Genomic DNA, 13,871 nt, shown 5'->3' with positions numbered 1-13,871 from the left:
AATGATAGCTTCAAGCATTTTCCCCACTACAGATGTTAAACTAACCGGCCTATAGTTACCTGCTTTTTGCCTGCCCCCTTTTTTAAACAGAGGCGTTACATTAGCTGCTTTCCAATCCGCTGGTACCTCCCCAGAGTCCAGAGAATTTTGGTAGATTATAACGAATGCATTTGCGAAAACTTCCGCCATCTTTTTTAATACCCTGGGATGCATTTCATCAGGACCAGGGGACTTGTCTACCTTGAGATCCATGAGCCTGTCCAGCACTACCCCCCTAGTGATCGTGATTGTCTCAAGGTCCCCCCTTCCCACATTCCCGTGACCAGCAATTTTTGTGTCTTCCACTGTGAAGCATATCGAAACGTATAAGATTATGAGGGAACTTGACAAGGTGAATGCAGAGAGGATGTTTCCACTGAGAGTGGAGACGAGAACTAGGGGGTATAATCTTAGAATAAGGGACTGCCCATTTAAACCTGAGATGAGGAGAAATTTCTTCTCTCAGAGGATTATAAATCCGTGGAATTCGTTGCCTCAGAGAGCTGTGGAAGCTGGGTCATTGAATAAATTTAAGACAGAGATAGACAGTTTCTTAACCGATAAGGGAAAAAGGGGTTATGGGAAGTGGGCAGGTAAGTGGACCTGAGTCCATGATCGGATCAGTCATGATCTTATTAAATGGCGGAGCAGGCTCGAGGAGCCAAATGGCCTACTCCTGCTCCTATTTCTTATGTTCTTATGTTTTACACCGCAGAGTGACAAACCACTCTGGTCTAGTCCCACGTTCCCAAGTTACTAATCTCACCAGTGTCATCATGGAGAGGCGCTGAGCAGAGATGCTTCCTTACAGCAAGGGAGGGATGGGGAATACAGGGGGAGACTGGCACTGGGAGGAGATTGATTTTGATTGTACCCGCAGTTAAATGCGAGCATGTTACTTACCTACTCAGATCCCAACCATTTCCCGATGTCAATTCGTAGGGTTTTCAGGCGGAGGAGGAGTTCCCCCTAAAGCAGGCAGGAGCCTCATCAATTTTTGCAAAGGGTGGTTCCGATTGTGTTAACAGGACACTGATGCAGTTTAGCGTCCTCGACCAGGCCAACATCCCCAGCACTGAAGCACTGACCACTCTTGGTCAGCTCCACTGGGCAGGCCACATTATCTGCATGCCAGACACAAGACTCCAAAAGCAAGCGCTCTACTCGGAACTCCTTCACGGCAAACGAGCAAAAGGTTGGGCAGAGGAAACATTACAAGGACACCCTCAAAGTTTCCTCGATAAAGTGCAACTTCCCCACTGACACCTGGGAGTCCCTGACCAAAGATCGCCCTAAGTGGATGAAGTGCATCTGGGAGGGCGCTGAGCACCTCGAGTCTCATCGCCAAGAACATGCAGAAATCAAGCGCAGGCAGTGGAAAGAGCATGTGGCAAACCTTTCCCACCCTCCCTTTCCCTCAACGACTATCTGTCCCACCTGTGACAAGGACTGTGATTCTTGTATTGGACTGTTCAGCCATTTAAGGACTCATTTTAAGAGTGGAAGCAAGCCTTTCTCGATTCCAAGGGACTGCCTATGATGATGATGGTTCCGATTGCGTTAACAGGACACCGATGCAGTTTTAGCCAGGACCTGGGCAGGGAATCCACCACAGCTTTCCTGTGAGGCAGAAGTTGGTCTGAATATGGAAGAGGCTCTGTCTGGTAATTCTAAAACTTTCCTTTGTGGGATCAGGAGGAGGAGAAACTCTCTTCCAGGCCACACAAGGAAAGTCACGACCTCCCCTGCTCCAGACACCCTCCTCTCCCCTCCGTCCCACGATATCCTACCAGGGACCTTGGAGTGCAGGTCCACTGATAGTTACAAAAGCAGGTCGATAGTTACAAAGGCATGCGGAATGCTTCCCTTTATTAGCCGAGGCTTGGAATACAAGAGTAGGGAAGTTATGCTAGCGATGTATACAAACAAGTTAGGCCAAAGCTTGAGTACTGCATGCAGTTGTGGTCACCACATTACAGGAAGGATGTGGTTGCACTAGAAAGGGTGCAGAGGAGATTTACGAGGATGTTGCCAGGACTAGAAAACTTTACATATGAGGAAAGATTGGATAGGCTGGAGTTGTTTTCCTTCAAACAGAGGAGGCTGAGGGGAGATTTAATTAAAGTAGTTGGTAGAAAATTTAGAGGGAAGATGAGGAAACACTTTTTCACCCAGAGAGTGGTGGGAGTCTGGAACTCAATGCCTGAAAGGGTGGTAGAGGTAGAAACTCTCATCACATTTAAAAGGTACTTGGATATACACTTGAAGAGCCATAACCTAAAGGCCTGGTGCTGGAAGGTAGGATTCGGCTAGATATCTTATTTTCGACTGACACAGACACAATGAGTCAAATGGCTCTTTCTGTGTCACAATTTTCTATGATTCTTTGGGCCCAAATTTGGCCCACCCATTTTTCCGGCGCACTCATGAGAGATGCGCCAACTTCCTAGGCTCAAAAGGGCATCAAAAAGATGTCCCCAGATTTTGGCTGCTCTGTTGACTCTCACGGGGCTTGGCGCAGCATGGCGATTCCATTGGGGGAACAGAGCTAGGGTCCTGCGCGTGAAAGAGTGTCGGCAGCTGTCCGCATGCGCATTAGAGCGTTCGCGCAGGCACAGTAGCTCCTGCTGATGATATGTGCTGCAGCATGGGCACCGATGCGTCCCACCCTTATCCCGGGCCGAGTGGCCTGCCGCACAAGCCGGTCCACTGCCTACCTGGGGTAAGGCTACAATCAGGTCGGAGCGAGTTTTGATCGGAGGCGGGGGGGGGGGCGGCGGGAGGGAGGGGGGAGAGTTTTGATCGGCGGGGATGGGGGGCTAGAAGGAGGAGAATTTTGATCTGGGCGGGGAGGAGGAGGAGAGTTTTAATGGCGGGGGGGCGGGGGGGGGGCGGAAGAGTTTTGATCCAGGGGGGAGAGTTTTAATCCCGGGGGGGGCGTTTTGATCCGGGGGGCTGGGGGGTGTGATAACTGTGTAGCCAGTAATTTTAATAAGTTTACTCAAGACTTTCCTTAACCTCTGTTGATGAAAATACTTTCCGACATAAGAACATAAGAATTACCAGCAGGAGGTACTTCTATTTTTTATTTGGATATTTTAAAAAAAATTATGCTTTGTCTCTTTACTTTTATTTTTGTAGTTCAAGCTTCCATGAATGCTTCTGTTGTATAGTAAATTAACTTTGCGAAGTTTGTCATTTGATGTCCTGTATAGCTGTTTGATCCTATTCATATTCATTAGTCAAGTCATTAGTACCTACCTGCGCTGATTTCTTAAAACTACGCAAGGGTTTACTGTGTGGCATAAGTGGCCACATACGCTGGCCTAAATTAGTTTGGAGTAACTATTAGTTGTCCAAATTGGTCAAAATGGCTAAAACGGGCATCGGTGGCTGATAATGTCCCCTTTAGAACAAAATTAAACTAAACTAAAACAATCCTAACTAACTCACTTACATTGGTGCAGATTGAATGTACAAAATGGGGATTCTTAAGATATTTCAGAAAAATCAAGTTGCTCCAAAGAAAAACGGAGCAACTCCTAGGCAATTTTGAGCCCCATAATTCTACCCCATCCCCATCACTTACCAGGAAGCCAAAGACCGCCCAATCTTCACCTGCCAGCAGCTGATCTGCGGCAGTTACTTGCCCATTCTGGACAGGAAGTGGACCAGCGGCATTTTAATGAGGCCCGTGAGTTAAAATATCCCGGGCCTTAAATTTAGTCCAGAGATTGTGTTTCATACTCGCCCCACTCATCCAAAACCTGATCTCGTTTAAAATCAACACTTGGGTCTTTCTTATTCTGGACATACGAACAATGAGGGATAGGTGAAGACCCTCTGGTCCATCGAGCCTGTCCCACACAATTGCAATACCTTGTGTATCACAATATATGCCCTCCACCTATGTACCCCAATTTTTTTTTTAGCCCTGCACGGCCTCTTTAAGGGGTTAAGCAGAACATTCAAAATACGCGCATACGTGGTTTTTACACTGGAATGCCGACAAGCTGGCTGCATAGTTTCCCTGGAGCAGTGCGCGGCCGAACGCCTTACGAGAAGCACTGCACTGCACCTCACCCGATCTCCTGGGAGAGCCTAAAAAACGGACAGAAACCCAGGCCAATTTGGGGTAAAATAACCTGGGAAATATGTCTACGGCCCAAACAAGTCCAGGAGATCACTCTGGCACTGAATTCTCTGCAGTACCTACCTTCTGTAAGAGGTGATCTTCACACCAACCAGAAACAAGCCCAGCTCTCGCTTATTTGTGCCACCTGTAGTTCAGTGGGTAGCACTCTCGTCTCTGTGTCAGAAGGTCGTGGGTTCAAGTCCCACTCCAGGAACGTGTGCACATAAATCTAAGCTGACACTCCAGTGCAGTGCTGAGGGAGTGCTGCACTGTTAGAGGTGTCATCTTTCAAATGGTACATTAAACTGAGGCCCCGTCTCCCCTCTTAGGTGGACAAAAAGATCCTATGGCACTATTTCAAAGATAAACAGGGAGTTAGTAACAGTGTCCTGGCCAATATTTATCCCTCAATCAACAGAACATAAAACAGATTATCTGATCATTATCACCTTGTTGTTTGTTGGAGCTTGCTGTGTGCAAATTGACTGTCGTGTTTCTCACATTACAACAGTGACTACACTCCAAAAGTATTTCATTGGCTGTAAAGCACCTTGAGACATCCAGTGGTCGTGAAAGACGCTATATAAATGCAAGTCTTTATTTATTTCCTCAAGGTCATTTTGACATTGATCAGGTCGCGGAGTGTTTTGGCGACCTGTACATCCCCTAACCTAGAGAATTTGCATTAAAATAAAGGCTGGGAAGATAAAGGAATAGAAACTCTTTAAAAATATTCACTGCAGTCACATTTCCCCACTCCCACAATAACGTAGACTCCTGTCCCAAAAGGCTTGAATCCATCATTTAAACATAATTTAAAATTCTCATAGCTTCAAAATGTCTCTTAGTGATATCACCGAATGAACATCTAACACATACATATGACATTCCTCTATCTGTTATTTTAAGAGGTAGTTAAACCATTTACAGTAAACAGCTAAACACATGCATTAAAATAGTGCACAGAGGAATATCCTACATAAGTGTTTAATCTTTCACTGCAAACATCAACAACAGTCATTCTTACTCAATTGTTCATTTATGAAGAAATGTGTTTGCAACAGGATTTCTTTAACCTGACAAACATCGATAACCTAGATAAACATAGTGAGAGAGTAAGTATTAAGGGTTTTAGCATCTTTGAAAGTAGATAAATCGGCAGGTCTGGATGAAATGAATCCCAGGCTTTTAAGAGAAGCAAGGGAGGAAATAGCAGAGGCTCTGACCATTATTTTCCAATCCCCCCTGGCTGCAGCTGTGGTGCCGGAGGACTGCTAACATTTTACCATTGTTTAAAAAGGGAGAAAGGGATAGACTGAGTAATTACAGGCCAGTCAGCTTAACCTCAGTGGTGGGCAAGTTATTGGAAAAGATTCTGAGGGACGGAATTAATCATGACTTGGAAAGACATGGATATATCAAGGACAGTGAGCATGGATTTGTTAAGGGAAGATCGTGTCTGACTAACTTTATTGAACAGGTAACAAAGATAGTCGATGAGTGCAACACATTTGATGTAGTCTACATGGAATTTAGCAAGGCTTTTGACAAGATCCCACATGGAAGACTGATCAGAAAAGTAAATGCCCGCAGCATCCAAGGGAAAGTGGCAAGTTGGATCCAAAATTGGCTCAGTAGTAGGATAATGGCCAACAGTTGTTTTGTGACTAGAAGACTATTTCCTGTCTGACTAAGTTGATTGAATTTTTCGAGGAGGTAACCAGGAGGGTCGATGAGGGCAGTGCATATGATGTAGTGCATATGGATTTTAGCAAAGTGTTTGATAAGGTCCCACATGGCAGACTGGTCACGCAAGTAAAAGCCCGTGGGATCCAAGGCAAAGTGGCAAGTTGGATCCAAAATTGGCTCAGAGGCAGGCAACAAAGGGTAATGGTTGATGGGTATTTTTATGACTGGTTGGCTGTATCCAGTGGGGTTTCGCAGGGCTTAGTGCCGGGTCCCTTACTTTTGTGGTAATTATCAATGACTTGGACTTGAATGGGGTATGATTATGAAGTTTGCAGGTGACACTAAAATAGGTTGTGTGGTTGATAAAGAAGAAGAAAGCTGTGGATTGCAGGAAGATATCAATGTACTGGTCAGGTGGGCAGAACAGTGTCAAATGGAATTCAATCTGGATAAGTGTGAGGTAATGCATTAGGGGAGATCTAACAAGATAAGGGAATACACATTAAATGGTACAACACTGAAAAGTGTAGAGGTACAAAGGGAACTTGGAGTGCATGTCCACAGATCCCTGAAGGTAGCAGGCCAGGTAGATAATGTGGTTAAGAAGGCATATGGAATACTTGCCTTTATTGGTCGAGGCATGGAATACAAGAGCGAGGCGGTTATGCTTGAACTATATAAAACACTGGTTAGGCCACAGCTGGAGTGCTGTGTACAGTTCTGGTCACCACATTACAGGAAATGTGTGATTGCACTGGAAATGGTGCAGAGGAGATTTATAAGAATGCTGCCTGTACTGGAGAATTTTGGCTATGAGGAAAGATTGGAGATGCTGGGTCTGTTTTCTTTGTAACAGAGGAGGCGGAGGGGAGATCTTATTGAGGTGTATAAAATTATGAGGGGCCTAGATAGAGTGGATAGGAAGGACCTGTTTCCCTTAGCAGAGGGGCCAATAACCAGGGAGCATAGATTTAAAGTAATTAGTAGAAGGATTAGAGGGGATTTGAGGGGAACATGTTTCACCCAGAGGGCGGTGAGGGTCTGGAACTCACTGCTTGAACGAGTGGTAGAGGCAGAAACCCTCATCACATTTAAAAAGTACTTGGATGTGCACTTGGAGTGCAGTAACAGGGCTATGGACCAAGAGCTGGAAAGTGGGATTAGGCTGGATAGCTCTTTTTGAACCGGCAGAGACACTATGGGCCGAATTATTCCTGCTGTGCTGTAAATTTCTATGATTCTATGATTCTGAGCACCTGGTTAATCAATCTGCATATTTAATATTTTATTTTGTAATTCAATCTAAAGGAAACTTTAAAGTGGACATTTCATACAAAAATTATTACTTCTAAAATATAAGGATGTCTGTAGATGAAATGAGCAGTTGATTTGTTATATTTTTGTACTAATTATTAAAAACTGGAAGATTAATATGTGTTCCTTCTTAGATCAACACAGTTGTACTGTCAAGATGGATGCAAAGTGGTTTTGCACATTGGAATCATTTATGCGGCTTTTTTATAGTCAAATTTACACTGAAAATAATCGGGAAAAATATTTAAATTGCATCATGCGAGCTGATAATGTATTTTGTGTGGTTAGTGTGGGGTCGTTTCTCTTCCTTAGTGTGATAGGTTTATTGACTGTTAACGAAGCATACAGCACAAACAAATGGGAAGGAACACAATTCTGTTGGCCTTTAAAAACAAAAGGATTTGAGTACCAGAGTAAAGACATCTTACTCCAATTATACAGTTTTGGTCTCCTTACTTAAGGAACAAAAGAACCTAAGAACATAAGAAATAGGAACAGGAGTAGGCCACACGACCCATCGAGCCTGCTCCACCATTCAATAAGATCATGGCTGATCTGATCATGGACTCAGCTCCACTTCCCTGCCCGCTCCCCATAATTCCTTATCCCCTTATCGTTTAAGAAACTGTCTATTTCTGTATTAAATTTATTTAATGTCCCAGCTTCCACAGATCTGAGGCAGCAAATTCCACAGATTTACAACTTTCTGAGAGAAGAAATTTCTCCTCATCTCTGCTTTAAATGGGCGGCCCCTTATTCTAAGTACATGCCTTCTAGTTCTAGTCTCCCCCATCAGTGGAAACATCCTTTCTGCATCCACCTTGTCAAGCCCCCTCATAATCTAATACATTTTGATAAGATCACCTCTCATTCTTCTGAATTCCAATGAGTAGAGGCCCAACCTACTCAAACTTTCCTCATAAGTCAACCCCCTCATCCTCGGAATCAACCGAGTGAACCTTCTCTGAACTGCCTCCAAAGCAAGTATATCCTTTCGTAAATATGGAAACCAAAACTGCACGCCTCACCAATATTGGTGGCCTCACCAATATCTTTTATATCTGTAGCAAGACATCCCTGCTTTTATACTACATCCTCTTTACAATAAAGGCCAAGATACCATTGGTCTTCCTGATCACTTGCTGTACCAGCATACTATCTGTTATATATGTGGACTTGTATTTACTTTGTACAGACACCAGAGGGCTCATTCCCTGGAGTCCCAAGGGATCCCATAATCCCTTGGGAGCACAGGTATTTAAGGAGGCTTCACAGGTTGGAGCGGCACTCTGGAAACCTGCAATAAAACTCTAAGGTCACACTTTACTTTGAGCTCACAGTGTTCAGCCTGACTTTCTCCATACACAACACTATCCTCTTGTGTTTCATGTATCCCCAAGTCCCGCTGTACTGCGGCACTTTGCAATCTTTCTCCATTTAAATAATGACTTGCTCTTTGATTTTTTTCTGCCAAAGTGCATGACCTCACATTTTCCGACATTATACTTCCAATTTTTGCCCATTCACTTAGCCTGTCTATGTCCTTTTGCAGATTTTTTGTGTCCTCCTCACACATTGCTTTTCCTCCCATCTTTGTATTGTCAGCACACTTGGCTAAGTTACACTCAGTCCCTTCTTCCAAGTCGTTAATATAGATTGCAAATATTTGGGGTCCCAACACTGTACCCTGCGGCACCCCACTAGTTACCGGTTGCCAACCAGAGAATGAACCATTTATCCTGACTCTCTGTTCTCTGTTAGTTAGCCAATCCTCTATCCATATTACCCCCAACCCCGTGAACTTTTATCTTGTGCCATAACCTTTTATGTGGCACCTTGTCAAATGCCTTCTTGAAATCCAAATACACCACATCCACTGCTTCCCTTTTATCCACCCTGTTTGTTACATCCTCAAAGAACTCCAGAAAATTTGTCAAACATGACTTCCCTTTCATAAATCCATGCTGACTGAATTTTGCTTTTCCAAATGTCTTGCTACTGCTTCTTTAATAATGGACTCTAACTTTTTCCCATCTACAGATTCCTGGGATGGGAGGATTGTCCTATGAGGAGAGTTTGAGTAGATGAGACCTATAGTCTCTAGAGTTTAGAAGAATGAGAGGTGATCACATTGAAACATACAAAATTCTTACAGGGCTTGACAGGATAGATGCAGGGAGGATGTTTCCCCGGGCTAGGGGGTCTAGAACCAGGGGGTCACAGATTTAAAATAAGGGGTCAGCCATTTAGGACGGAGATGAGGAGGAACTTCTTCACTCAGAGGCTGGTGAATCTTTGGAATTCACTGCCCCGGAGGGCTGTGGATGCTCAATTGTTGAGTGTATCGAAGACAGAGATCGATAGATTTTTGGATATTAAGGGAATCAAGGGATTTGGGGATAGTGCAGGCAAGTGGAGTTGAGGTAGAAGATCAGCCATGATCTTATTGCTGGCCCGAAGGGCTGAATGGCCTACTCCTGCTCTGATTTTTTATGTTCTTATGTCTTTTAGTTTTTTTTTTCAGCCTGACTTACTTAAAATTAATCGATGTATTTGCAGGCGGAACTGCTTCGAGACAGAAGGGATTCCTCGGATGCATTCGCTCTTTACGATTAAATGGAGTCACCCTTGATCTTGAAGAAAGAGCCAAGATTACCCCTGGGGTGAAGCCCGGATGCCTGGGCCACTGTAGCAGTTATGGTAACCTGTGCCACAATGGCGGGAGGTGTATAGAGAAGTACAACGGCTATTCGTGCAACTGCAGTCACTCTGCTTATGATGGACCCTTCTGCAAAAAAGGTAAGCAAATGTGTTCCATTTTTATTCATTTCAAATAACATTCTCTTGGCAATTGCATACTGGAATTCAGAAAGCTTCCTTTTTGAGGTGAAAGCAAAATTATTCGCTCCGAATATCAAAAGGTTGAGTTATGCTCACTAAATTAAAAAAAAACAGCACTGAACCCAGGTGTCTCGATTTCTCATGTAATCAAATCGATCATCACTTAAGATATCTTTCCAGTGTGACCCTCCACAGTCATTCTCCTGAAGCACAATGGCCTTTGCTGATTGTTTTTTTTCCCAACTGCTATGTGATACTGTTCAGTCACTTTTGTCTGTCCGACATTGTCCTGTTTTTTGTTAAATTTCCAGCCGCCTCGATTTGCCTCAGTCTTTGAGCTGTTTTTTCAGTGGTGCGATGTGGCTCATGCTATAATGTAATCGGTCGTAGCACACTTGGTTTGAAGAATTTTCCCTTAAAGGTTCTAACACCGATACCTCGAATACATAGGGGTGGATTTTAACAAGAATCGGGTTTCCAGCGGGAGATTGCTCCAATGAATTGATTTCCTGCTCGGCAGTGATTTTAACCGCCGGGCCTCTATTGAACTCCATTGATCCACTTCCCATCCTTAATGGGCATAAAGAGAGCACAAAGCAGCTTCCAGCAGCTGAAGATATCGAGTGGTCTTAAGCTGCCATTTTGTGGCGGATTGCTACCAGTTCTGGGGAAGGTGGGAACTGTTTTGCAAGGATGAGATTCTTATGATCAACACTGTGAAAATCGATAAATAATGAAGTGAGGAGTCATTTAAGCTAGGAATGAAAGGGGGTGCAGTGTGTACCATCTGCAAGATGTACTGCAGCAACTTGCCAAGGCTACTTCGGCGGCACCACCCAAACCCGCGGCCTCTACCACCTAGAATCACCAGACTGATTCCCGGGATGGCAGCACTGACATATGAAGAAATACTGGATCGACCAGGCGGTGCAGGCTAGAAGGGCCGAATGGCCTACTCCTGCACCTATTTTCTATGTTTCTATATTCACTGGAATTTAGAAGAATGAGAGGGGATCACATCGAAACATATAAAATTCTGATGGGATTGGACAGGTTAGATGCAGGAAGAATGTTCCCGATGTTGGGGACGCCGAGAACCAGGGGTCACCGTCTAAGGATAAGGGGTAAACCATTTAGGACCGAGTTGAGGAGAAACCTCTTCACTCAGAGAATTGTGAACCTGTGGAATTCTCTACCAAAGAAAGTTGTTGAGACCAGTTCGTTAGATATATTCAAAAGTGAGTTAGATGTGGCCCTTATGGCTAAAGGGACCAAGGGATATGGAGAGAAAGCAGGACTGGGGTACTGAAGTTGCATGATCAGCCATGATCATATTGAATGGTGGTGCAGGCTCGAAAGGCTGACTGGCCTACTCCTGTACCAATTTTCTATGTTTCTATGTTTCTAGAAGAACAAAGGCAGCAGGCGCATGGGAACATCACCACCTCCATGTTCCCCTCCAAGTCACACACCATCCTGACTTAGAAATATATCGGCGTTCTTTCATCGTTTCTAAGTCAAAATCCTGGAACTCCCTCCCTAACAACATTGTGGAGTACCTTCACCACATGGACTGCACTGGTTCAAGAAGGTGGCGCATACACCAAGGACAAATAGGGATGGGCAATATATGCTGGCTTCACCAGCGATGTTCAGATTCCAGGACCGAATAAAAAGAGCAAACAAAAAGAGCAAATAGGAAAGGTAGAAATGCATGATGATAATATACAAGTAAAGACTTTAGCAAAAGCAAAATATTGCGGATGCTGGAAATCTGAAATAAAAGCAGTAATTCTGGAAACACTCAGCAGGTCAGGCAGCATGTGTGGAGAGAGAAACAGACTTAACGTTTTAGGTTGATGAGCCTTTGTGAGAACTGGGGAAAGTTAGAAATATAACAGGTTTTAAGTATGTACAGAAGCAGGGAAAAGGGGGGAGGGGAGGAAAGAACAAAGGGAAGGTCTGTGATAGGGTGAAGGCAGAAGGGATTAAATGACAAAGGGGATATATCAAGCAAAAGGAGATGGCAATGGAACAAGTTAGGAAATAAAAGCTGGGTCTAGAAGAGATGTAATTGGGAATAGCATTGTCTGTCCTAGAACTCTTGGTGCTATCCCAGAGGCTGCAGATGGCCTTGTAGGTCATCCTCGAGCAGATCTGGGCCCAGTAGGCTCAGCTTCAGACTGCACCACCTCGGCATGGTTACCTCCCCAAAAAATTCAATCAGGCTAGTCAAACACGATCTTCCCTTAACAAATCCGTGCTTACTGTCCCTGATTAATCCTTACCTTTCTAAATGTAGATTTATCCTGTCCGTCAAGATTTTTTCCAATAATTTTCCCACCACTGAAATTAGGCTAACAGGCCTGTAATTACTCAGCCTATCCCTTTCTCCCTTCTTAAACAAGGCTACCACAATAGCAGTCCTCCAGTCCTCCGGCACCATGCCTGAATCCAAAGAGGACTGGAGAATGATGGTCAAGGCCTCTGCTATTTCGTCTTTTGCTTCACTCAACATCCTGGGATGCATTTCATCCAGGCCTGGGGACTTATCCACTTTCAAAGCTGCTAAACCTCTTAATACCTCCTCTCTCACTATGTTTATTTCATCCAGAATTTCACACTTCTCCTCTATAGCAGTATTTGCATTGCCCCTTTCCTTTGTGAAAACAGATGCAAAGTATTCATTAAGAACCATGCCCACATCTTCTGCCTCCACACACAGATTACCCTTATGGTCTTTAATAGGCCCTACCTTTCTTTAGTTATCCTCTTGATCTTAATATATTTATAGAACATCTTTGGGCTTTCCATGATTTTACTTGCCAAAAAGTTTTCATGCTCTCGCTTAGCATTCCTAATATCCTTTTTAATTTCATCTCTGAACTTTCTATATTCCTCCAAAGATTCTACAGTATTTAGCTGTTGGTACATGACATAAGCTTCTCCTTTTTTCTTTGTCCTCTCCTGTAAGTACCTAGACATCCAAGGGGCTCGAGAATTGGTATTCACACCATTTTTCTTTAAGGGCACATGTTTGGCCTGCGCATACGGATCTCTTCCTTGAATACCTCCCACTGCTTTACCTACAAGTAGCTATTTTTAGTCCACTGTGGCCAAATCATTTCTCAACTTAGCAAAGTTAGCTTTTCCCCAATTTGTGACTTTTATTCCTGGTCTATCCTTGTACTTATCCATAACTACCTTGAATCTGACTGAATTATGGTCACTGGCACCTAAGTGCTCTCCCACTGATACCCCTTCCACCTGCCCAGCTTAGTCCCTAAAAATAAATCCAGAACAGTTCCCTCTGAGGAAGGACATTCTTGCTATTGAGGGAGTGCAATCTGAGGAAGGACGTTCTTGCTATTGAGGGAGTGAAGCGAAGGTTCACCAGACTGATTCCCGGGATGGCAGAACTGACATATGAAGAGAGACTGGATCGACTGGGCCTGTATTCAGTGGAGTTGAGAAGGATGAGAAGGGATCTCATAGAAACATATAAAATTCTGACGGGACTGGACAGGTTAGATGTAGGAAGAATGTTCCCGATGTTGGGGAAGTCGAGAACCAGAGGACATAGTCTAACGATAAGGGGAAGCCATTTAGGACTGAGATGAGGAGAAACTTTTTCACTCAGAGAGTTGTTAACCTGTGGAATTCCCTACTGCAGAGAGTTGTTGATGCCAGTTCATTGGATATATTCAAGAGAGAGTTAGATATGGCCCTTACGCCTAAAGGGATCAAGGAGTATGGAGTGAAAGCAGGAAAGGGGTACTGAGGGAATGATCAGCCATGATTTTGTTGAATGGTGGTGCAGGCTCGAAGGGCCGAATGGCTATTTTCTATGTTT

At 44.1% G+C, this 13,871-nt stretch overlaps 1 protein-coding gene across 1 annotated transcript in view; it reads left to right on the top strand.

Annotated features, from left to right (window-relative positions):
- LOC139253730 (contactin-associated protein-like 5) overlaps positions 1-13,871 on the top strand; it is a 1,639,232-nt gene that overhangs the window by 1,347,800 nt on the left and 277,561 nt on the right. Inside the window, exon 18 of the mRNA XM_070873523.1 lies at positions 9,737-9,976. Coding sequence (XP_070729624.1) covers positions 9,737-9,976 — 240 coding nt within the window. The remainder of the gene's footprint in view (positions 1-9,736; positions 9,977-13,871) is intronic.

This window comes from Pristiophorus japonicus, chromosome 3 (assembly GCF_044704955.1).
Source record: "Pristiophorus japonicus isolate sPriJap1 chromosome 3, sPriJap1.hap1, whole genome shotgun sequence".
Lineage (NCBI taxonomy): Eukaryota > Metazoa > Chordata > Chondrichthyes > Pristiophoridae > Pristiophorus > Pristiophorus japonicus.
This window is presented reverse-complemented; position numbering and strand designations above follow the sequence as displayed.